The sequence below is a fragment of the Hesperophylax consimilis genome, chromosome 3 (genome assembly GCF_061612785.1).
Source record: "Hesperophylax consimilis isolate HC1 chromosome 3, BYU_Hcon_1.0, whole genome shotgun sequence".
Taxonomy (NCBI): domain Eukaryota; kingdom Metazoa; phylum Arthropoda; class Insecta; order Trichoptera; family Limnephilidae; genus Hesperophylax; species Hesperophylax consimilis.
This window is the reverse complement of record NC_142838.1, coordinates 42849725-42876512: the sequence shown is the minus strand read 5'-3', so window position 1 is coordinate 42876512 and position 26788 is coordinate 42849725. Positions and strand designations below refer to the sequence as shown.

General features: G+C 36.9%; 2 protein-coding genes across 2 annotated transcripts; both read right to left on the bottom strand.

Annotated features, from left to right (window-relative positions):
* Positions 1-5557: 5557 nt before the first annotated feature.
* On the bottom strand, positions 5558-16116 carry LOC149425544 (uncharacterized). Its single transcript, XM_089651166.1, has 3 exons — positions 15845-16116; positions 9632-9785; positions 5558-7018 (listed from the first exon to the last, which is right to left on the bottom strand). The coding sequence occupies exons 1-3, from the start codon at positions 16001-16003 to the stop codon at positions 5964-5966; spliced, it is 1368 nt and encodes a 455-aa protein (XP_089507292.1). The 5' UTR covers positions 16004-16116; the 3' UTR covers positions 5558-5963.
* Positions 16117-20920: 4804 nt separating this feature from the next.
* Positions 20921-26361, bottom strand: LOC149425543 (uncharacterized). Its single transcript, XM_089650726.1, has 3 exons — positions 26101-26361; positions 23363-23516; positions 20921-22053 (listed from the first exon to the last, which is right to left on the bottom strand). The coding sequence occupies exons 1-3, from the start codon at positions 26248-26250 to the stop codon at positions 21170-21172; spliced, it is 1188 nt and encodes a 395-aa protein (XP_089506852.1). The 5' UTR covers positions 26251-26361; the 3' UTR covers positions 20921-21169.
* Between the last annotated feature and the right edge of the window lie 427 nt (positions 26362-26788).

The window sequence follows — 26788 nt, the reverse complement described above, 5'->3', positions numbered from 1 at the left end:
TGTGGGAATCTTATGGCTTTGAATGTGCTTATGAAGTTGTGCTGATGGAATATCCAGTTTGGCTCCAGTGTCGAGGAATGCGGTGTCGCTGAGATATCCAATCTTTATCTCTATTATTGGTCTTGCCCGCGGAGCCATTGCGAAGTATATCAGACAGAAGTCCACTTCAATCAGGATCACGCGAGTTTGTTTCTGTTGCGGATTGCATCTGGAACATCTGCTTTTAATGACGCCTGGATCACCGCATTCATAACATTTGAACTTTAGTTTGTGGTCCACAATTTCAGTATCGGGAAATCTCCTAGCCTTCTCATACTGCTGTCATACACGGCACTTATTTGCGTTGTGTCCATAGCGACGACAGATATCACATTGAACTCTGTCCCTACCATCCGTGATGATATTGTTGGAAGCACGGCTTGTAGTTTGGTGTTCCTGCAAGCTTTCCCCTACGGCGCATGCTTTACGTATCTGGTCTGCGATTATATTTGTAGTGGTACGCCACTCAAGTCGGACAGTGTCAAGTACTACTTAGTACACAGTGCCAAGCGCTAAGGTACCTAGGCCATCATAGAACATACTGGAAATTTCGGCTGTTGCCTCGAGGTTGTTTGGCAATATTTGTAGCTTTATTGCTAAATTCTAGTTGCCTAGAATGTTCGGGAACGTTTTTCACCGAATATAAGCGACAGCGGGAAGGAACTCGACAGTCAGTCATCGAAATAAATTGCTGCCTTTTGAGGCGGCTGGCCGGTTCCCCCGCGTCGCGTCCTGCCGTTACTCTACTGTGCCGCTACACGGACCTACCATACCTACACCCCGGCTCCGCACAGACTAACATGGACTTCTCTGAACACATCCACAAGTCCGGTCACCACGGTGTCGCCTCACTGACTACCGCTTCGACCAATCCACCGCAGTCATCGCCGCGTACACCTGGCATCATCATCATCGATCCGGAGTCATCCCGCAACTGACTTACCCAGATAAATGCTGTGACACAACAACCACATCTTTCATTTGTCTTGCTACCAGATTCCCAAATATTTATTATTGCCAATACTGTGAAATGAATGCTCCAATATCTATTTAAAATTTGAAACTGAGTTGTCAGCTGTATGGCTGTTTTTCGTTTTTAAGCCGACATGCTTTAAACCCGCCGTGCCGGCGTGGTTTAAGTTTAGGATGTGGCCATTACAGATTTGGTTAATCTTTCAGCATACTTACAAATGGCCTGATGTACTGATTTTAAACACTAAGGACGGGTTGTTTCGGAGAATTTGAACAATTCATCAAATTTCAACGTTCATTTCCGGGTTCTGTGAAAGACTTATTCAAGTTCTGTTTTTATATCAGTTTTGTCAAGCAACTAGCCTACAATGATATAATAACAGAACTTGAATAGGACTTTCACAGAACCCGAAAATGAACGTTGAAATTTGATGAATTGTTCAAATTCTCCGAAACAACCCGTCCTAACACTTGTAGACACTTACTACATAATAATTAACAAAAATGTTTTTTGCTAATGTTGTTATACATTGAAAATAAGCGTTTCTGTTTTTACTTACCAATGGTAAACGATTTTAAGTGCCTGAGGTAAGTAAAAAATATGTAATGTATGCCAATCTAGTGTTGAGGCTGGAGTATTATTGTAGCTGGTGAAGGTCGTACACAATAATGATACGTGATCTTGTAGTGATATTTATTGGGGAACTGCTATTTACAAAAGAGGGAAAATCCTAGTATGCATCGCCTTCTATAGCATCTCGCAAGCATGCTATCTCGCTTGCACTTACACACATTCATACAAACACCACAATAACATTAACTGCGTTTATATTCACCAATGTTTATAAAGTAATTGTGGTAATTATAAAAGCAGTCTTTGAGATTATACTGTATTTCATCAACGCCCTCCGTGGTTGAGCGGTTATGATCACTGGCTTATGAACCCGGAGGCCGCGGGTTCAAATCCCAGCGTGCGCAAGAAAATTTTACACAAATTAATACTCATAATATCACAATTTATTAATTTAAATAATATATAGTATATTTGTGGAGCATTTCAGAGTGGTAGATACTTTCAGTAAGGGGCCGTTCAAGTATTACGTAAGCAGATTTATTACAATTATTTACCCCCTCTTCCCCCTTGTCTTCAAAAGTAAGCAAAGCTCTTACCCCCCCCTTCCATGCTTACGTAAAAATTGGAACCTATATGCATTTTTCTGTTAATGTATTCTGTTTTTTGATTGATTCATAAGCAGCACTTATAAAATAGACTTAGGATAGAGGACTTTAATGCACATAATATTCATTTAAACAAACTTTATTGACACGGTGGGAATCCCCGAATATGTATTCGGTTTTCAAACATAGACAATGTGTGGGTTGCCAATGTGTAAAATAAAATAACTACTGCTGAGCAGTGCTGACGTAATCACTATCTCGACCCCCCCACCCCCCCATGTCATCAAAAATAAGCAAAGCAAAGACCCCCCTGCCCCCCTATAGTGCTTACATAATACTTGAACGGCCCCTATTGCCCTGGTGATAGACCGCCATTCTGAACCGAAACATTGCTATTTTTTTATCATTAACTCTACACAGGAGGCCCTGTGAAAAATAATTTCCCTCGGGGTACTAGTCGTAGAAACGACCCGTTCTCGTGTGATAAATGTCAACCATGTACAAATGTTGGGCGCGCGTTTGGCGTGTTTCCCAACTATGAATCGGTGACGAGAAGAGATCAATGAGCACCTTCCAATGCTTGAAATGGAATAGCTAGATACTTCCCCATCTTCCTTCCCTATATTAAAAAAAATCTTTATATGGATAATAATATTTATTATTAAAAACGAGACACACAAATATAGATTTGTAGTAATATGTAATACATTTTTTTGAAAAATCACATCAAGGGCACCGTAATACAGGGTTTTCCAATAAGAGGTGTTATTTTGATATTCAATCGTAAAAGATCAATGGTTTCAAGATCAATGCCATCCAATTCCGGCCATAAAAAATCATTAATCATCTCTCGATAGCACAATCCATTCACCGTAACTGTTGCTCCAGCCTCATTTTCGAAAAAGTAAGGTCCAATGACTCCGCCGGACCATAAACCGCACCAAACAGTCACACGTTGAGGATAGAGAGGCTTTTCAACAGTAACTCTTGGGTTTTCTGATCCCCAGATGCGACAATTGTGCTTGTTGACGAAGCCACCGAGGTGGAAATGGGCCTCATCACTCTAGATGATTTGCATTTGATTCACTCAAGTGAATTTTAATAATTTCAATGTTGAAGCGTGTATCGTTCCATTTTTATTAATAGCATAGTTTCTACTTGTCAAATGTTAAAAAATGACAGCTTCAAAAGTAACATCTACCGAAATAGCGGGCTATTCAAAATAACACCTCTTATTGGAAAACCCTGTATATATATCTTTTCAGTGATAATAGACCTTTCCGTTCATCTAAACATCAATATTGCTCACTTAAAAGTCACGAGCCAATACATAATAAGTTTAAGTTTATTTTTACTGCGCTCCAAACGGAATAAATAGTCTCAAGATCCGTATAACTGAATGTCTAGAACAGGGCTTCCCTAACTGTGAGTCGCGACGCCCCGGGGCGCCGCGGGATCATCCCAGGGGCGTCGTGAGGCAATATTTATAGCGAGAATATCGTTCCATCAGCACTGCAGCGTTAGGGGTTTTATTACCGTTTGCGACATCATACTTGTGTGAGACAGGTTTCTCTGCAGTTGCAGTAATTAAGAATAAATACAGATCAAAAATAAATTTAGAGGCAGAGACGAGAGTGGCAATTTCGAAACTTCAACCTCGTTTTGAGAAACTATGCTCAGAAAAGCAAGCACATCCTTCTCAGTAATACCAAAGAAAAAAGTTGCTTTTTTATCTTTTTTGTTTGCTTCCACTTCTGTGTTTATGTTGTGTTATTTATTTTCTAATAAAAATTTTTGATACTATTTGGAGTTTTTCTGACAAATTGTTATTATTAGGTAACGTACCCATACTACGTGACCCATTCAGGGGGGGGGGGGCTTCAAAATACTACGCTTGGTACAAATGAGCGGCGGGGGGCTTAGATTTTTGGTCACCGGGGGGGGGGGCGTCGCAAAAATATGGCAACTTCCCAAGGGCGTCACAGTTGAAAAAAGTTTGGGAAGCAATAACTCGTTGGATGTCTTCAAACAAGCTGAAGCTCAATCCATCTAAGACTGAGTTTCTCTGGGAGGCCACAAACAAACGTCAACATTTCATAGACGATTCACCTATTTCTATTTCCGGCAGCGATATCATCCCAAAAACAACAGTCAAACTTCTCCGTTTCAATTTAGATTCAGACTTTTTGTTTAAAAGTCAAATAAATAATAGTAAATGAAATAATAATAACATAGCTTTCTGTGGTGGTAGTAGGAGATTTTCAAACATTGTTGGGTTATTCGTAACCTGGGAATGTTTGTCTTTCTTTTAAAAAAAAAAAAAAAAATAGGACTGTAAGCACTGGTTTTTTTCACCTAAGTCAAGTAAGTCTGAAAAAACCTTCCTACAGAAGCAACAAAACTACTTATCAACTCTTACGTAGTCTCACGTCTCGATTAATGCAACGGCATTTATGCCAGCCTTCCAAAATTTCAAATTGACAAACTTCAATCAGTGTTTAATGCAGCAGCACGGCTCATAACCGGGGTTTCTAAATATTGGCACATTTCAGAACACCTTCGTAACCTTCACTGGCTCCAGAATCCAGTATAAATTGTGCTGGATGGTGTTTAAATCCATCCCGGAAAACACTGGTCTGAGGAAGTCAACTCTTAGATCAGCAACATCATCAGCTGTAGGCAGACTGATGGAACCTAAGAGTAAGCCAAATACTAAGTTTGGTGATCGCGCTTTCGGAGAATCTGGGCCGAAAGCTTGGAATAAACTTCCTCAGGAACATATTATCCATAACAAGTACAACAGAATTCAGGTCTAAACTAAAAACTTACCTTTTTAAGCTCTCACACCCTTAAATTAAATATACAATTCCTGATAGAAAGTCCAATTACATATATCCAATTATGTCCTAAATCCTGTATCTAAATTTTGCTAATAAACAATTAGTCAATGTTAATTAAGTGTTAATCTTAAGTGACCTACCAGGTAAGTATTGTACTGTATATTATCTCCATATACACGGTGTCCGGAAACTCGTAGTACAAGCGGGAAACTGGAGAATCTACACCACATGGGGAACCCAAAAAAACATAAAGTTTTTTGATTTGAGCATTTTCACAAAAAAAAAAAAAAAAACAAAAAAAAATATTTTTCGGCTATTTTAGGGTTAAAGTTTTTTCTGGTGTTTAGGGTTGAACAACAGATGTTTTAACCCTGCAGAGCAGAAATATTTTATGATTACACCGGGTTAAATGAAGGGTGATTTCAAAATAATGCTTCAAATCCGAGTTTCTTCATTTGTTTTACTTTCAAATAGTTTTAATTAGTTGGGTACTTTGATCTTCAGTAATATTTTATAAGAATTTGATTAAAAAAAAAAAAAAAAAAAAAAAAAAAAAAATCAACTTCAAACTCGATTTACTCGATAACGAAAGCTCAAATCAAAAAAAAATATACTACAAAATCGACTCCAAATGTGATGTAGATTCACCAGTTTCCCGCTTGTACTACGAGTTTCCGGACACCCTGTATATAGTTGGTAATAACATAGATCATTGTAGAAATGTATTATATATTTGTACAGCGCCCTTGAGGTAATTTTCCACAAAAATGGCGCTATAAAAATCATCCTTATTATTAATAGTATTAAAGTGATTATTCTGCTTTTATTAGTGGGTGTCTTCCAATATGGCTAGTGTAGATACCTGAATTGTTATTTCTTCAAATATATCTGCGTTCAAGAGAAACTGAAGAGAGTACAAATTCAAAGATCCAATTAGATGTCTGACTTTTCATGTATTTTCATATGACCTTTGAGTGTGCACTTTTGTGTAAACGTTCTTTCACATACGGTGCATTTATACTGTTTCTCATTATTATGAATTTTTATATGCTGCCTGAGGGTGGAATTTTGTCCAAAGCTCTTTAAACAGAGGGCACACTGGAACTTTTTTTCTTTTGTATGCACGACCATATGCTTTTGAATTTCTCTCTTACAAAAAAATAATTTTCCACATTCGGGGCACGGCGTATTCCTATCTTGAAGATGCGACCTCCTCACGTGGGTGGCTAGAGCCCCTGAATGGCGGAAAACCTTTGGGCAAACTTTGCATTTATACTTCAGAACTTCCACCTTATGCACATTGGCCATGTGGTTGATGCGAGTGTTATAAGATGAGAATTTCTCAGGGCAATTCTGACAAGGATAGATGAAGTTATCTCCAGTGTGCCTCTGAACATGTCGGACGATGCTGGTCTTCTTCATGACTTTATTGCATATACGACAAGTTGCCATCTTGGGATTATGCGAGCGTAGGTGGGAGTGCATAAGTTTGGCGCTGAGTGCAAACTTTCCACAAATGTGACAAACTAAATTTGGGTAATGTTGCGGCATATGTTTAACGAGATTTGCATTAGCCGTAAAAGTCTCATTACAAATTTTACAAGAGACATCTGTCTTGTCTATTTTATAAGGAATGGACTCGGCGTAACGCTTATTATTGTAGTGACGTCTAAATTCTCGGAATTCTTCTTTGGACATTTTTTTTAGAGAAGGTCGGACTCCACTCTTAGTTTTTATTATTACATTATCAATAGAATTGTCTTCATTAGAAGGTCCATTATCTTCCTTGGTAAGAATAGGAGACTTTATAATTTGTCTCAATCTATCTTTTTTAATTTTAGGTAACAAATTTTGTGTTGTTGCTTTTTTTAATACGTATTTAGACTCTTCTTTCTCCAGGGGTTTTACCTCCATGCAAAAGCGAAATTCATCGTCAGGAGAGTGTTCTTGTTTAACAATGTTTTCTTTTATATCATTTTCCAGTATATCTGAAATGAAGCAAAATGACATTATTAACAGAGGACGCCACATAACTCTGTCTGGGCATATACTCCTTGCTTCTTCACATTCCTATATTGTCTAATACATACTCTCCGTTATTAACTGAGGACGCCACATAACTCTGTCTGGGCATACACTCCTTACTTCTTCACATTCCTATATTGTCTCATACATACTCTCCGTTATTAACTGAGGACGCCACATAACTCTGCTAGGACACACACTCCTTGCTTCTTCACATTCCTATATTGTCTCATACATACTCTCCGTTATTAACAGGATGACATCGGACGCCACATAACTCTGTCTGGACACACACTCCTTACTTCTTCACATTCCTATATTGTCTCATACATACTCTCCGTTATTAACAGAGGACGCCACATAACTCTGCTAGGACACACACTCCTTGCTTCTTCACATTCCTATATTGTCTCGTACATACTCTCCGTTATTAACAGGATGACATCGGACGCCACATAACTCTGTCTGGACACACACTCCTTACTTCTTCACATTCCTATATTGTCTCATACATACTCTCCGTTATTAACAGAGGACACCACATAACTCTGCCTGGGCACACAATCCTTGTTTCTACACATTCCTATATTGTCTCATACATACTCTCCGTTATTAACAGAGGACACCACATAACTCTGCCTGGGCACACACTCCTTGTTTCTACACATTCCTATATTGTCTCATACATACTCTCCGTTATTAACAGAGGACACCACATAACTCTGCCTGGGCACACACTCCTTGTTTCTACACATTCCTATATTGTCTCATACATACTCTCCGTTATTAACAGAGGACACCACATAACTCTGCCTGGGCACACACTCCTTGTTTCTACACATTCCTATATTGTCTCATACATACTCTCCGTTATTAACAGAGGACACCACATAACTCTGCCTGGGCACACACTCCTTGTTTCTACACATTCCTATATTGTCTCATACATACTCTCCGTTATTAACAGAGGACACCACATAACTCTGCCTGGGCACACACTCCTTGTTTCTACACATTCCTATATTGTCTCATACATACTCTCCGTTATTAACAGAGGACACCACATAACTCTGCCTGGGCACACACTCCTTGTTTCTACACATTCCTATATTGTCTCATACATACTCTCCGTTATTCTGATTCTTGACATAATCCGACTCATTTGCTTCATCATAGTGTCTTCGTCGGGCATCACTGACTTCTTCTATCATTAACTTCCACATCATAATGTATATTCTCCTTAAATTCCTTTCTTTGATCGTCTGCTGTACATGGCCAAACCATCTAAACATCCTTTACTTAATCTTGAACATAACATTCTTAAAATTAAGAATTTACAAATGCAGATAGTTGCCTTTTATAGTAATTAAGGTGAACCAATTTTTTTTTTTTTTTTTTTAAATTCGTATTAAGTGTCGCCAGCAATCCTGAATATTTACCAAAAAAAATCATGTTTGTAACTGGCGCTAAAACTACAAATCTTTTTAAATAATAATATATCTGACAAGTTTAATACAGACCTAACGCGTCATCTCGGTGTGGCTGGACTACCACTTAGGACTGAGAGGTCCCGGCCTGGAGTGGATTTTTAATATTAACTCCACACAGGAGGTCCCGATGAGAAAAAAAGTTCCTTCATACATACTACGTCACCTTTGGGGATACTGTGAAAATGGTACATATTGAGGACACGGGGCTTGCAAAATAATATATCAAATTTTCCATAGGGCCCCAAAATCGGAGGGGACCCCGGCTAGGTTCCAAAACGATACACATTGAGGGCACAAAATATTTAACATTTTTGTGTAAGTGGAAAATGTTGCACAAAGATGGAGAACTTAGCTAGCTGTGGTTTGAAGTTGCGACACCTGGGTGGAAATTTGAAGCATTTGTCCACTCGGCAACTAGCCGGCTTAGCCGATATGTTTTATACAATACTAAAATATTTCCGTTTAAGAGAACATCTTTCGTATAAATATTGTTAGGATAATAAAAATAAAACCATCAGAAACGTAGTAACGCAAACACAAAAGTTGACAAATAATTTCTCTCGGGACCTTTGTCATCTATGGAGATGCTGTGTGGAGGGTGTTTTCAAGAAAAGGAGGGAGAGGAAGTAGGAGGCAAGGAAAAAAGGATGAGGGGTGGGTAGGAATCTGGGGGTCCGTGGGTCCAGGAGTGATGAACGTATGAATCCATCCCTCACACTGCGGTACGAGGCATTGGGCCGAGATAGTTTGGCTGAAGATATCAAAAGGTCCCCCTAAACCAGTCTTTCCCGATCCGGCCTGCCATGTAGTAGGTGGGCCGAAGCATCCGCCGCCAAGACATAGAAAAACTTCAGCCCATAAACCTGGGCACTCCTGCTAAGTCACCGAACTTAGCGAATCCCTTGGGGCGACCTATGGCAGAGTTGTTGGATAACCAATAAATGGTTTCCGGGTCGGCGGTATCCATACCCGCCTCTCACATTAAAAATCTTCTTTCTGTATTGATTAATTACTATGGAGATCTAGGGTACGATATTAATTTCTTTCATACCTCTATATTTAAGAGAATAACTGAAAACAACAAACCTGTTAATGTAATGTCGAGTGTAGAATTTTCGTCCTGTTTCTTTTTAAATTTAGATTGAACTCTGTCAACTTGCATTCGAAAGTTGCAGCTGTCTCTCAATCTTAATATACATAGGTCGCATATAAAGTAATCAGTACTTTCATCATCTGGAATCTGAAATAATAATACATTGAAATGATTATATAGGTAATATTCAGGGTTGCCAGATTGTCCAGATAAACATTTTTTATCAAAGGGTCTCCCCTTTGATTTTTTTGGTACAATTTTTTGAAAAATCAAAGGGTCCTTTGATAATCATACATCCCTTTCATTTTTCCCAGATCAAACAAATAAAATTACGAGGGTGAACACAATGAAACACTTAGTAAACATTAAAACTTATATTTATTATTGCTATTGGTAAGCAAAAATCACTTTTTAACATATTTAGCACTAAATGATACTGCTTCTAATAATCGTTTATTGCCTGAAATTGTATCTTTAAATTCAGTGCAACTGACATTTAAATTGAAGAAAACACATAATTCGCTTTTTACGGTATTCACACCTAGTCGATTTCTTTCGTCAGTCCATACATTACCCATTACACTAAAAACTATTTATACGAAGGTATTGGAGAAGGGAACACTGCACACATATTGTACCATTTTCAACAGATTTGGTGCTGATTCATCGTTGAAAAACCTACACCACATATCAATGGATTTTCATTTAAGTGAAAGAAAAATACAGCCAGTTCATAACATCAGCCAATACAAAAGTGCAGCCAGTTCCTCATAAAGATTTTTAGGAAGAGTTATGCTGCTTCCATAGGGACAGTGACCATATTTCAATTAGTTCATCTAGCGTAGGTAATCTTCAGCATTCCATATCCAAAAAACTGAAAGTTTTGTAGCTATTGCTTTCAAAAGGGTACCACTTTTCAATATAGGCCAGTGCTCTTTGGTAAACGTTAAGAGCGTTTTTGGTAAATTCTCTTACTTGATTATCTGGGAGTGCCCCTCTCCCCCATAAGTCTTGCCACCACCCGCCAGAATCTGTCACGGCTTTTGCTCTATAAATTCTCTCGTGAGTGAGGTATATATATCACGTATTAAAAAAAAAACGGACATTCTATTGTCCGGTTTTCCCAAATTTTCTAGAACGGACAGCCGTTTGAAAAACCGTACTGTCCGGTCCAAAACCGAACATCTGGCAACCCTAGTAATATTATTATAACAATTACCAACACATAATAATATAAAATTGTTTACAAGTCTGCCACATCATATATTATTATATAGGCTTGTTTTGCTGCAGCTATAGTTAGCTTGTTTCAGTCAGTAGAGATGGGTTTTGGAAAGGGTTCGGTTTCATAACAACTCAACACAGTAACAAATCAACCTAATCTAATCATGTGCTGATTTGTCTCTGGATTGAATTGTCCAATTGCCTTTGGTGGTAATTATTTCCCTAACCGCCGCACAGATTATGGAAATTACCCTTTATTTCAATAATTACTACAAGAAAAAACTATTTATATGCACAACATTGGTTATTAGATTCATAGTTTGGGTTAATTAAGTAATGTGCGCGTATTTAGACTGAAAAGAAACTCTCGCAAATGTCACCCCATAAAAAAAAATCCAAAATGGCGGCATAGGAATTATTGTAAAAGGTAAATTAATAACTTTGAATAAAAATGGAAAATACATTTAAATAAAACACTTCAAAACAGAATGAACAAAAATGGAATTATAATGAATCTTTTACCATCTATCCCGACGAAAATCGTTGTTGCTTGAAGTAATTAAGTTGAAACGAAGTTCAACATTTATATAAAGATTTAAAAACGTGTGATGAAATGCCCGAAGGTGAAAAATTGTAAAATGTGCATACTATTACAGAAACCTTTATTTTATACTTTGAAAAATCACCAGATATTATATTTTGTAGACACATCTGTGCCTATTAAAAGTGCGGCGGTTAGGGATATATTTCATCTAGTCATTATTCGCTGTACATAAACACCAGTTTTCACCGATGATACATTTTGGTGGACTGTCTAATTTATTTATTTATTTTATTTGAATTACATACATATGACAGATTTACAGAAGAAAAACATATGGTTCTAAAAACTAATTACAATAAAATATTTTCTTTTTAACGTAACTACCCAATTCAATAGAGAAAAACGTTACTCGTGTTTGAGTTGGGGAGTAGTGCCATTACAGTATACATATGGTAAAGAAAAGAAAGAAAGTTTTTATTTATAAAGTAAGAAATAAACAAAATTTATATAGCATGATAACAAAAGTGTAGATAATGAAATAGACTAATATAGCAGTTACTAAATTAGATACACAGTAAATGTAAATAAATTTAAGAATATAGATGTAGTAAAATAAAAATAATATACATTTTGATTAACACATTGTCGTCGGGACACGGCCTTTGCTGTTTTTCGCGGACTGTCGGTCAACCGCGGGACACGGCAAATGCCGTTTTTGTCGACTGTCGGTTTTTGGCGGGAAACGGCACTATACGGGTTTGTTATCAGCGTGAAATACTATGATTCATAAGTGGAATGGGCTCTTCAATTAGGCGAGGCAACCGCAAAAGACTCTTTTTTGACAAGAAGCAATTAAACATATAAGTTATTGAGTGTGCGCCTTCGACCTTAGGCGACACTGTTCGATTTACGCGATCAGATTTCACGCATCCAGCTATTGTAAAATTGCAAGCATGGCAAATATTTATTATATAACTATATGATATGAATAAACATGTTATCTTTTACTTGGAATTTTCAAATATTGAATGCTATTTACTGAATTAATATCAGGTTTTTATATTCAGCTTTGAAATGTGGTGAAATTATGATGTAATCAAATCAATTATAATTTATTTTTTATGATCAAATGTCATATAATGATTTCTTTGAAAATTTCAATTGAAAATATTATTTGGTTTAGAAATTGTGTCAATTTTAGGAAAGCGATATATTTATGCGCTAATCGCGAAAAACACCCGCTATAGGCTAGAGTCTATTGTTTGAAGCGCCCGACTACAATGTGTTAATAAGTAGGTGGTATGTGGTAAGTACTTGGAGTTATTCTATTCAGTTGGAATAAAGCAGAGCTGATAATATTGCAAGAGAAGGTACATAATAAATTGCGACAATAATCTGCTGGTGGCTCGAATGCTGATATAATATTTTAAGAGGATATGGTAAAAGAAGAAAAATATATTTATATATTTTTTTGTTAATTAATGATGAAATTAAACAAATAATTATACACTAAGTATGTAATATTAAAATTTGCATTTGATCAATTACTACTAACATTTAATTTGTACATGTAATCAAAAGATACGTAAAAATTCTTTCTATGAAATTAAAATTTATAATTATTATTGGGTTGATCAAGTAGTTGTTTTATTTGTGATTTAAAGGCTTTATAATTTTTTTCAGATTTGATTTTATATGGGAGCGCATTAAAAAACTTTATACCTTGATAAGTATAATGGTGTTGAGAAGCACTCATTTTAAATTTACGGATTTCTAAATTGCCACGTGATCTTGATCGGTTACTTATTTTTGGAAATGTTATTGTAGGATTGAAACGATCTTTGTGAGTTTGTAACAATGTGTTATTTTTTAATATATTAAATAGACTGAGAACCCTAAAAGAGTTAAATAACTGTGTTGTTGAAAATATAGATGGTTTTCGTAGGAACTTTTAGAATCAACCTCTGTGCCTTTTCTACAGATAAGAGGTTAGTTTTGAAAGTCCCCCCCCCACCTAATTATACCGTATTGTAGAATAGATTGGGCAAGAGAGAAATAAATAGTTTTAATCATATTATATGATAGGATGTTTCTCAATCTAAAGAATATGTAAATAAGTTTTCTTACTCTGGTTACCGTATTTTGGACTTGTTCGTTCCATTTTAAGTGTCTATCTACTATGATACCCAGATACTGTATACTATTTTTGCATGTTATTGGTAAACAATTTGCATTCTTTTTTTATTTTCACACTGTGATGAATGGATTTTAATGGTAATATTGTTTTCGAATTTTTTTTTCTTTCAAAGAGAATGAGATAAAATATGTTTTCTCAGTATTTAGTGAGAGAAAATATAGGTCGAACCACGTTTTGAGTACGTTTATATTGATATTGGCTTTCCTCATTGTTTCCTCCCATGATTTGCCTTTTGTGATAACTACAGTGTCGTCTGCGTAATGATATCTCCAACAATGGGAAGATTGAACATTTGATTTACATATATAATAAAAAGGATTGGACCGATGACAGTTCCTTGTGGTATGCCAAAAGATGAGGTTTTAGGTTCACTTAGGGTATTATTGATTTTGACATATTAAAATCTCTCTTTTAGATAACTTTGGAACCATGATAGCACTATTCCGTCCAATCCAATTTGCTTTAGTTTCTCAGTGAGTTTTGAGTGTGATATGCTATCAAATACTTTGCGGAGATCAATGAAGATTCCAAGACACTTTTCTCCATTATTTAACTTCTGCATTATTTTTTACGTTAATTTAGCAATCGCATCCTGTGTGAGATATTGTCCCTAAATCCAAACTGGTTTGGACTCATTATGTTCTTATCTTTTATGTAGTTTTTGAGTTGTTTTTTAACAATTTTTTAATAGATTTTTGCTATGTTTGATGTGAGTGCTATGGGACGATAGTTAGAAATGTTTTTTCATCACCAGATTTAAAAACAGGTGTCACAATAGTCTTCTTATAGTTGTTCAGGAATATACCCTTCTTTAGACTTACATTTATTATATGAGCAATTGGTTTGCTGATTATCTCACGTACAGCTTTTAATGTTTTTACAGTTATGTTGTCGTAGCCAGGGCTTGCTGATCCTCGTAAACTTATAGCGTTTTCAACTTCTTTATCAGTTACTGAAGCAAATGTGTGGAAACCTTCTTCAAAAGTTGGGTTTAGCTCTGGTTGTTGAGTTTGTTTTTTGTCTAGGATAATATTACTACCAAGATTAGCGCCAACATTAACAGAATAATAGTTAAAAATGTCACCACAAAGTTTTGGGTTTTATCTGTGTCAGTATTGATTCCTTGATGAGTAACTTCTTTTGGAAATTTTTGTTTTGTGCTTTTGTTGGTTATTGTTTTGATAATTTTCCAGAACTCTTTGCTGTCTTGACCGGCATTTTTTATTTTATCACGAAAATACTTTTCTTTTGTCAGTCTAATTAAAAGCATAAGTTTGTTTCGGTATTTCTTGTAGAAAGTAGCGATTTTTTCGTCGTTTGGGAATTTTTTAGACTTGTGATAGTATTTTTCCTTATTTCTGATTGAAATCACTAATCCATGGGTTATCCAATATCCATGGCTTTTCTGTGCTTAGATTTTGTTTTAGAAACAAGTATTTGCGTAGAAAGGTTTATGTGATTTAGGAAAACAGTTTCGAAATTCTCTGCACAAGTATTTGGATTTTCCCATTCAATTATTGATGCCCAGGTTTCCATCTTAAGATTTACTTCTAAAGTTTTCATATTTAAATTTTTTTTTCTTGTTTTTTTTGTCAGTTTTCTTGGGGTTGGTACTTTTTTGTCTATGTTGTTAACGAATATACAGGTGTAGTGGTCAGTTATGATGGTTTTCCATAATATCGACATGTTTTTTTCACTGTTATTTGAGTTGCACCATAAGTGATCGATACGGGAAGGGAATTGTCTGCTGATATTTCGTGTTGTGTGTTATTTATATAAGATTTATAATTTAGTGAAGCCATTACATTTATATAATCATCTTTCGTTTTGCTTTGTACCCAATGTCCAATTTTAATGTTGATGTCACCAAAGGTACCTTTTAGATTTAGTAATAATTTTTCGATTTATATGATGAAATTAGTGGGGTTTGATAGCAATAATATGGTACATAATTTCGTTCACTTTTACACTCAGTTTTAGACAGTTCGCTAATTGCATTTTAATTTCTGTGACTGTAACATTGTTATATTTATTTAGAATGAACACCGTGATACCACTGGTTATAGGTTAGTAATTAGAATGGGTTACGATAAACTATTATTTTTCGGAACCTTTCTTTTACGTGATTCCCTTTGAATGATAAATAAATTGTAATTAGTTTCCATTGGTTTTCCGTGATCATTTAAAAAGGGGATGTGGGGGACTTATAAAGTTTTACCAGTAATAATTGATTAGTCTTACCTCTATAGCGAAACATTGTTTAATCATCTCCGAATAAACTTCTACATTGCCTTCAAAAATAAACTTATCCATCATGCTCTTCAGATTATCCTCCGACAAGCAGCATTGGCACATGCGACCTGATGCAGATTCGATTTTTATTAAATAATAATCGCACATTTTGAAAGTATTCAGATTCTATTGTAAAACTAGTACTTATATTTTTGTAGAATAATCTACCTATAATTTGCCCATAATACTTTTGTTCCTGAATTGACATTTGACATAAACCATCATAAAACTGTAGACAACATTGCTTATACGTGCCATAGACCATAGATATACCACCAGTGATGCTATACCGCGAAAATGAAAATCGGCAGATTTGGGTGAAAAATACCGGTAGATTAGAGACAAAAATCGCTAGATCGTCGAAAAATTTATAGGTGCTAAATCAGTGATGCATTCCCGAAATTAGAATAATTCCCCACATTTTTCAAAACGGTGGGTTATGGGGTAGCTAGGAAATTTCGGGGAGGTACGATTCCCTACAAGATTTTAAAGGGGTAGCTAGAGAATTTCAAAAAGGAATAATTCACCACCTTGTAATTTTGATAGATTTTCAAAAATTTGGATAGATTTAAAATAATCGGTTGATTTTCGGAAAGTTTTTTAAATTTCGGTAGATTTTCTACGAATATTGGTAGATCTTTGCCGAAATCGGTAGATCTATCGAAATTTCAGTAGGTATGGCATCGCCGTATACCACTCACAGACACACATCCGTGCATCTTCTATTGATGGACAATGGGCAAGGTTTGTAGAAGATATATTTAGCAAGGTTCGCCTGTACACACTTTACGGGAAAAAAAATGCACCGGGCCGCTAGCCTCGCGACGTAGCTCAATTTAAATAAGTCCAGTTGGAGTAGGAAAAGAACGATCTCTTTTACTTGTCAAACAGCGCCTGGGGCGAATAAAATTTAAGTGATGTGTTGACTGGTATTATCAGCGCAATTCGGCACCCGCAGTGCTCCAATGACGCGCGCATAGAACCGGTCAAAAACGTAATAAGTCTTGGGGCCGGCCCTGGGTGTACCATAAACAAACCTTAGGGCCGGCCCTGGGTGTACCATAACCAAACCTTGGGGCCGGCCCTGGGTATACCATAAACAAGCAAAATAATTTTGCAATTGAGCAATCAGTGTTGCCAATTCAGCTCCTTTAGAGCTAGATCTGGCTCTAAATCGACGTCGTCAGCTCCAAAAAAGTCATATAGCTTCTTAGCTCGTTTTTCAGCTCTTATTCACGTGAAATAATATTAAAAAAAATTATATTTGCAATAATATTCCACTCAGTTCGTTGTTTCACTGATTAAGCAACTTAAGCAAAGACTACCGGAAAATTATGAAGTTTTACGGAAAATAGATCAGTTGTCCGTTTCGAACACTTTAAAACAGCTGAAAGAAAGCATCGCACCTCTGATGAACGGAATGGGCATTTCTGCAGACATCATTGCAAAAGCCGAAATCCAATGGTTCAAGATCTCTCTAACACCCTGGAGAAGCACATCAAGCACAGTCAAGTTTTGGGCTGAGGTTCTAAAGTATCGTGATGCCGCTGATGAAAATCCTTTCCACGAAATCAGCTCTTTCGCAGTTTCGGTACTTGCTCTGCCGTGGTCAAACGGAGAAGTGGAACGAGTTTTTAGCCAGTTAAATATAGTCAAAAATAAAACTAGAAATAGACTTGGCAATGACATGGTTAATTCGATTTTAACAATTCGATCGGGGCTCAGGCGACACAACAAATGTTGCGACGATTATGAACTTCCCCTAGAAGTTAAAAAAAAATTTGGAACAATGGCTGTATATGAAAAAAATCCTGATGAAGCCGGTCCTAGCAGTGCGATGGTACAGGAACTGGAACCGGATGACTGCTTAGATTTTTTAGAGGACTAGTCGCTGCCTAACAAAAAAAAAATTATAAAAAAAAACAATAAAAATATCCTGAAGACTTCGATATTATCAAAAATAATTGTGTTTTGAAAATTATAAAAACAAACAAGTGTATTGTTGAGAGTGTTAGTGAGTCAAAAGCAGCCAACAAGAAGGACAAAAGGCAAGTTTTTTTTTTGGCAAAAATTCTGCAGTCCGCCCCCGAATTTTTCTTCTCTGAAATTCTCTAACAACCCCCCCCCCCATGCTTTATGTCACTTTCAAAATTTTAGCTCCTTTTTGGCTTTCGCCTAGCTCTACTTTAAAATTCGAGTTGGCAACACTGTGAGCAATTCGATAAAAATATGAAGCCGCGGGGCAGAGGGGGAAAATGTATGGAAATGCCAAAATCAAAATCTACTTAAATTTTTTAATGACGTATCCTATTCCTTGTCCCATCGAAAAAAAAAATCATAAGCCGATATAACTGCATTTACAATACAAACATAAAATATTATGATCATTGGCTTACGAAACTGGAGGTCGCGGGTTCAAATCTCAGCATGCGCAAGTAAATTTTACATGAATTAATATGCGTAATTTCACAATTTATTAATTAAAAATAATATATAGTACATTTGCGGCACGTTTCAGAGTGGTAGATACTTTCAGCATCGCCATGGTGATAGACCAACACGGACGGGTTGTTTCGGAGAATTTGAACAATTCATCAAATTTCAACATTCATTTTCGAGTTCTGTGAAAGATTTTTTCAAGTTCTGTTTTAATTTCAGTTTTGTCAAGCAACAAGCCTATAATGATATAATAAGAGAACTTGAATAGGACTTTCACAGAACCCGAAAACGAACATTGAAATTTGATGAATTATTCAAATTCTCCGAAACAACCCATCCGAATCGAAACAATGCTTTAGCCGTGTTTAGAGATCAGATATAAATAGCCGGATACTTTCCCACCTTACTCTTCCTTATATTAAGAGTTAAATTCCCCTTCAAATAAACCGATTAAATTCGGCATTTTTTTAAAATTTTTAGGTTTTTCCATTACTAAAGGGTACAATATATAGTATTTATTTCCTAGCTCGCACGGGCTTTGGACTGCCCCGTGGCTGGTTACCTCATTACTGGAGGGTACAATCAATAGTATTTATTTCCTAGCTCGCACGGGCTTTGGGCTGCCCCGTGGCTGGTTACCTCATTACTAGAGGGTACAATCTATAGTATTTATTTCCTAGCTCGCACGGGCTTTGGGCTGCCCCGTGGCTGGTTACCTCATTACTAGAGGGTACAATCTATAGTATTTATTTCCTAGCTCGCACGGGCTTTGGGCTGCCCCGTGGCTGGTTACCTCATTACTAGAGGGTACAATCTATAGTATTTATTTCCTAGCTCGCACGGGCTTTGGGCTGCCCCGTGGCTGGTTACCTCATTACTAGAGGGTACAATCTATAGTATTTATTTCCTAGCTCGCACGGGCTTTGGGCTGCCCCGTGGCTGGTTACCTCATTACTAGAGGGTACAATCTATAGTATTTATTTCCTAGCTCGCACGGGCTTTGGGCTGCCCAGTGGCTGGTTACCTCATTACTAGAGGGTACAATCTATAGTATTTATTTCCTAGCTCGCACGGGCTTTGGGCTGCCCCGTGGCTGGTTACCTCATTACTAGAGGGTACAATCTATAGTATTTATTTCCTAGCTCGCACGGGCTTTGGGCTGCCCCGTGGCTGGTTACCTCATTACTAGAGGGTACAATCTATAGTATTTATTTCCTAGCTCGCACGGGCTTTGGGCTGCCCCGTGGCTGGTTACCTCATTACTAGAGGGTACAATCTATAGTATTTATTTCCTAGCTCGCACGGGCTTTGGGCTGCCCCGTGGCTGGTTACCTCATTACTAGAGGGTACAATCTATAGTATTTATTTCCTAGCTCGCACGGGCTTTGGGCTGCCCAGTGGCTGGTTACCTCATTACTAGAGGGTACAATCTATAGTATTTATTTCCTAGCTCGCACGGGCTTTGGGCTGCCCCGTGGCTGGTTACCTCATTACTAGAGGGTACAATCTATAGTATTTATTTCCTAGCTCGCACGGGCTTTGGGCTGCCCCGTGGCTGGTTACCTCATTACTAGAGGGTACAATCTATAGTATTTATTTCCTAGCTCGCACGGGCTTTGGGCTGCCCAGTGGCTGGTTACCTCATTACTAGAGGGTACAATCTATAGTATTTATTTCCTAGCTCGCACGGGCTTTGGGCTGCCCAGTGGCTGGTTACCTCATTACTAGAGGGTACAATCTATAGTATTTATTTCCTAGCTCGCACAGGCTTTGGGCTGCCCCGTGGCTGGTTACCTCATTACTAGAGGGTACAATCTATAGTATTTATTTCCTAGCTCGCACGGGCTTTGGGCTGCCCCGTGGCTGGTTACCTCATTACTAGAGGGTACAATCTATAGTATTTATTTCCTAGCTCGCACGGGCTTTGGGCTGCCCAGTGGCTGGTTACCTCATTACTAGAGGGTACAATCTATAGTATTTATTTCCTAGCTCGCACGGGCTTTGGGCTGCCCAGTGGCTGGTTACCTCATTACTAGAGGGTACAATCTATAGTATTTATTTCCTAGCTCGCACGGGCTTTGGGCTGCCCAGTGGCTGGTTACCTCATTACTAGAGGGTACAATCTATAGTATTTATTTCCTAGCTCGCACGGGCTTTGGGCTGCCCAGTGGCTGGTTACCTCATTACTAGAGGGTACAATCTATAGTATTTATTTCCTAGCTCGCACGGGCTTTGGGCTGCCCAGTGGCTGGTTACCTCATTACTAGAGGGTACAATCTATAGTATTTATTTCCTAGCTCGCACGGGCTTTGGGCTGCCCCGTGGCTGGTTACCTCATTACTAGAGGGTACAATCTGTAATATTTGTTTCCTAGGTAGAGATAATGCGTTAAGTCTTCCTCGGGCGTCCCCAGTTTCTTCTACCATTCAAACCACTCTCTAAACATTCCAGACACTAATAAGAACAAACTTTGAAGTTTTCAACAAAACCGGTCCAGTAGTTATTGAATTTATAAGGCACAAACAAAAAAAACATAATTTTTTATTTAAATAGATAATATACATAGATATAATAATAATACTTGGATGATTTGTATAGCACCGTTTTTGTGAAAAATCATCTCAAGGGCACCGTAATATATCACAAATATCTTTGCATAGTCCGCACTTTTTGAACAAGGAATATTGTTTTAGTAATCGCTCGACCTCACGGACAAAATTTTCAACTTTTCAGCGATAATAGACCTTTCAGTTCCTTTAAACATCAATATGTATCAATAAAGTCGTACTTTTCAATTTTAACAATATAAACACGAACACAAATTCAAAGATCCAACTAGATGTCTGACTTTTCATGTATTTTCATATGACCTTTGAGTGTGCACTTTTGTGTAAACGTTCTTTCGCATACGGTGCACTTATGCGGTTTCTCATTATTATGAATCTTCATATGCTGCCTGAGAGTGTCCTTTCGTCCATAGCTCATTAAGCAGATGGTGCACTGGAACTTTTTTTCTTTTGTATGCACAAGCATGTGCTGTTGCATTTCTTTTTGACAAAAAAATAATTTTCCACATTCGGGGCATGGGGTGTTCCTCTCTTGAAGATGGAACCTCCGTACGTGGCACGATAGAGACCCGGATTGGCGGAAAGCCTTTGGGCAAACTTTGCATTTATACTTCTGTACTTCCGCTTGATGCACCTCCACCATATGTTTGATGCGTGAGTTATAACTGGAGAATTTCTCAGGACAATTCTGACAAGCGTAGATGAAGTGATCTCCGGTGTGCATCTGAACGTGTCGGGGGATGCTGCTCTTCTTCATGACTTTATTGCATACGTGACAAGCCATCTTTTCAGGATTATGTGATCGTAGGTGGCTATATAATTGATCGACGTTGAGTGCAAACTTTCCACAAATGTGACAAACTAAATTTGGAAAATGTTCTGGCATATGTTTAATGAGACTTGTGTTATTCATAAAAGTCTCATTACAAATTTTACAAGAGACATCTGTCTTGTCTATTTTGTAAGGAATGAACTTGGTATGATCGCGACATCTAAATCTTTTTCTAATTTTTTTTTTTCCATGATCTATACTCTTAGTATTTATTATTACATCATCATCAACAGAATTGTCTTCATTGGAATGTTCATCGTCCAGCTTGATATGAATAGAAGGCTTCATAATTATTCTCAATCTTTCCAAGATTTTATTACCTGAAATGAAGTTAAATGACGTTATTAATAAATATATGTAGCAATAATGATTGGACACTGAATTCAAATACTATTCTTCTTCCTGCAGCGCTTAAGGCCATATAACCAGCGGGCCGAAACTCCGATTTCATAAAAAGACGGTCCTCACGGTCGGCCTGTTTTTAGAATTAGATAGAAATATCGTATTCATTCGTTAGCCGTTGTTCTGTGCAACTAGCGTTGCCTACAGTAAGGTTACAGCCAAAGATATTAGAAGAACGAGATATGCTATGTTGGCCGCCGGACCGTAGCCGGAGTACTACCTAATTAGGCTACTTTGAACGGTATCGGGACGTGTACGCATAGAAATCTGTTCTATGTATTAGTGCGGATACCTTAGCGTAAGCGAAGGTGTGCAGTAGTATTGGTGAACAAAACCGGCGACACTCGGCAAAACAATTCCACACAGTATGAACTGCTCATAGCACATCTCGTTCTTCTAATATCTTTGGTTACAGCCTACACAATTACATTAGATTTTATTGAATATTTACTAATAATCTGTAAATATGTATTTTACGATCGTATGTAAACTATCCCAATCCGCAATCCAAAATGGTTAGCATAAAGTGTCAATCATATATCACTGCCCGTTCGGAATCATTAGAAACTCGTACTACGCGGAAAACTGGTGAATATAAATTATAGGGAACACGAGAAAACTTTTTTTTCGATCTCAGCTATCTATTTTGATATATTTTTTTTTTTACATTTTACAGGAGATCCTCAGGAAAATTCCCTCTGGACCTATGTTATCTTTGGGGATACTATATGGAGGGTCTTTTTAGGGAAAGGAAGGAGAGATAATTTTTTTTTTATAAACAATATAAGGCCAAAAATTTCGTAAAAAGTTGAATTTTTTTTTTGAGAAGCCGCTATTTTGACAAAAAAAAATATTTTGCTCTGTCCTTCGATTAATTAGATGAATTTTTATTGTTATAAAGAAATCCGTTTGGTTTTTTCATTTTAGATAATCCAGTCCAGAGATATGATGGTCACCGCAAAACGCATTTTTTGAGGAGCTTCTGGAAAACAGCTATAGCAGCTTTCGAAATTATTATTTTTACAAATAAAAATTATTAAAATACTGTTTAAAGTTGCAATAATATGTGTACGAATTTTTACTTTAATAAATTAAAAAGTCTTATCAGGAAAAATTCTTGAAAAATCCCTTTTTTTTGGGCCTCCTGACTGTATATAACCCCTTAAGTACTATGGAGATCCAGGGTCCATAACTTTATACAAATGAGAATGCCTGAAAACAACAAACCTGTTAATGAAGTGTCGAGTGTGGAATCTTCATCATTTTTCTTTTTTAATTTATATTGAACTCTATCAACTTGATTTCGAAAGTTGCAGCTGTCTCTCAATTTTTGTATGCAAACGTCGCATATAAAGTAACCATTACTTTCATCTTCCGTAATCTGAAATAATAATACATTGAAAATGATTTAAAATATTATATTATTATAACAATATTACCAGTACATAATAGCTAATTGTTTAAGTCTGTGATGCTGCGGCTATTGATGAAATACCTTTTTCAATCAGGGAGAGATGTGTTTTCGTAAGTGATATACAATACATTCACGTTGTAACTACATATATATGCAACAATGGAGAGTGGCCAAAGGATTGGGTTGAATCGGTTCTCATACCATGCACAAGGGTTCAACAAATGAGAGAAGTACAGGACAGTTTCTCTCAAATGGTCAGTAAGGTTGTAGCAGTGACGATTCCACTGATGACTTCCTCGAGCGAACGAACATCACTACCATGCTCCCACGTGACCTTGGACGGCTGACGCGAGGTGGCGTAACGCATTTCAAGGAAAGAAGATTCAGTTTTAATCTGGCAGCCAGCAGGACGACATTACCAACACACTACGAGATGGATTCGGGGAACCGGCCCAGAATACTCACGCAAGGAATCTACTTCAACCTACGTAATGTAGTTTAATTCTTTAATCATGGTTTATCCTTAAATTAGCTATTTCAAGTTTTCCTGTTTATCTAAAAAATAGGATGGCGCTCATAATATATTTTCAGTTTAGTTTCATTTTTAAATAATTATTACGTGACATTAACTTCGTTTACGTGACCTTGTCTCTTCGAGGGAAGGCACGACCCTGTAGATATAATATTATTCTTCACCCATCTTAATCATGATTATTAATTTATTAATCTATTTGTTTATATGAATAAATCTTTATCTTACTAATAAGAGTTTTCATTATGTCTCATGCTCTGGTTATTTCCTTATTTTATTCACACATGTTACACATATTATATAAACACATGTAGCGAGCATTAAGCTAAGAATTCCATTTATTACGCCACATTTTGGCGCATCAACACAGTTAATAGCTGGATACGGTACAAGGTAATGTTGTATGTACATTATTAATGAGTGTCTTAGAAGTTACCTAAAATGGAAAATATGGGCAGGGTATGTCAACAGTAGAGGAACTCGAGAGCAAATACTCAATATCCGACAACTTATCAAGAAATGTTGGGAATTCAATGTGCTGGAAATGCTACGCTTCAATGACTTCTCCAAAGCGTTTGATTGCGAACGGTGAAACCATCTGTGGGAAGTACTTGAGGTGATGGGAGTAAGAAACCTGAACACCGAAGGACACAGATCAAGATTCACACCGAAAAATCGGATACATTTGAAGTGAAGCAAGGAGTACATCAAGGATGCATCCTTTCACCAAGGCTATTTAATATATATGTTTAATACATAATGCTTAAGGTTCATGACGGCTGGAAAGGTGGAATAAACATGGGTGGTCAAAGAAATCTCAAATCTTCGATATGCAAATGACACTATCCTTATTGCCTCTTCTGAAGAAGAAATGGCAAAACGTTTTTGTAAGAACAAATAATGCTCTCACAGACTTAGAAACGGTGAACGCATTTGTATACCTAGGCTCGTCTCTAAGTGATGAAAGAGGCTGTGCAGCATAAGTGAAAAGAAGGATTTGCACGAGAAAAGACTTCAACAAAGACTTCAGACTTGAGCAAAATTCAAAAGAAAAGAAGTGACAGAGATGTAAAGAAGAACACCAAGATAAGACACGTTCCGGCACTTATTTTTTTCTTCATATTTCTAGATGGTGTGGAAACATGGACACTTAGAGCCAGCCAAATGTGGTGCCAAAGAAAAATGTTCAGGATCTCATGGACAGCCAAGCGCACAAATGTATTTGTAATGTAATTGTCTGGAAGAACTAGGCATCTACAATAGACTTCCAACTGTCTGTCTGTCTGTGTTTGGCAGGAGAAGCAGAGGAAGATTACCAATGCACTGGAATGATCAAGTAACACTTGCGTCCTGTACATTGGGTGTCCGCGGCTCTCAAGTCAAAAGAAATCAAATTATCAATTTTTTGAACAAAATAGCTACTAAAATGCATTATTTTCGATTTCCGGAAACTGAAATATTTACTTCTCATTATTATCTAACAGATATAAGTGTTTTAAAAATAAAATGTGTGTTTCGAGCTTGTCTCTATTTTCTGTATATTTACCCATCTTAGCATGCCGTCTGTCATTCCAATCTGATTACCTAAATAAAATAGGATAAATATTTCCCTAACCGCCGCACTTTTAATAGGCACAGATAATGGAAATTACACTTTGTTTCAACTTAATTAATATAAGAAACAACGATTGACGGCGAGATAGATTCATTATAATTTAATTTTTATTCAAAGTTTAAAATTTACCTTATAAAATAATCCCTTTGCCGCCACTTTGGCCTTTTTGTATGGAGTCACACTTGCTAAAGTTCCGTTTCAATCTAAAAATTGATTAATTCAAACTAAGAACCTAATAACCAATTGTGTGCATGAAAATAGTTGTGTAGTTTCCATAATCTGTGCCTAAAAGTGCGGCGGCTAGGGAAATAATTATATGGAAGATTGGGTCACGATAAAAGCTTAGGTAAACATGTACAAAATAGGTTTTTTAAGTTTTACCAACAATAATTCATTAGTCTTACCTTTATTGCGAAACATTTTTCTATCATCTCCGAATAAATTTCTATTGTGCCGTGAAAAAAAAAATTATCCGTCATGCTCTTCAAATTATTCTCCGACAAGCAGCATTGGCATATGCGAATTGATGCTGATTTGATATCAAAATCACACATTTTGAATGTTTTCTGAGTTTTGTTCTATAAGCCTGTAGGTGTATTTTTATTTATAACCTACAATTCATATTTTTCTCCCTGAATTGACGTTACTTTTGACATGTTTTGACATAATTCTTTTTAGCAAAAATATGCTTAGAAAATAAACAATGATGTACCACCACGCTAGTGATGGGCAGGTTCGAAATATTTACTTGATCGAAATATTTTGAAACATCAAAAGAATCGAGTGATTAATGGATTTAATCGCTCGGAGTTCAGCTGGGCTGGGGGGGGGGGGGGGGGGGTGTACTCTTATGTCCATTTTTTTTTCTACGGATTTGAATACTTCAATAGAAGAAATTACACATACTAAAGAAATTAGTAATGTTCTGATGATTTGTATTTTTGTGTAGTGCCGTTTTTACGAAAAATAATCTCTAGGGTGATGTGGTGAGTCGCATTTATATGGCTGCCTCTGTCCATAGCTACTGCTCCCGCTAAACTCCGAGCGATTGAATCGATTAACCATTCGATTCTATTCGAATATTTCGATCCT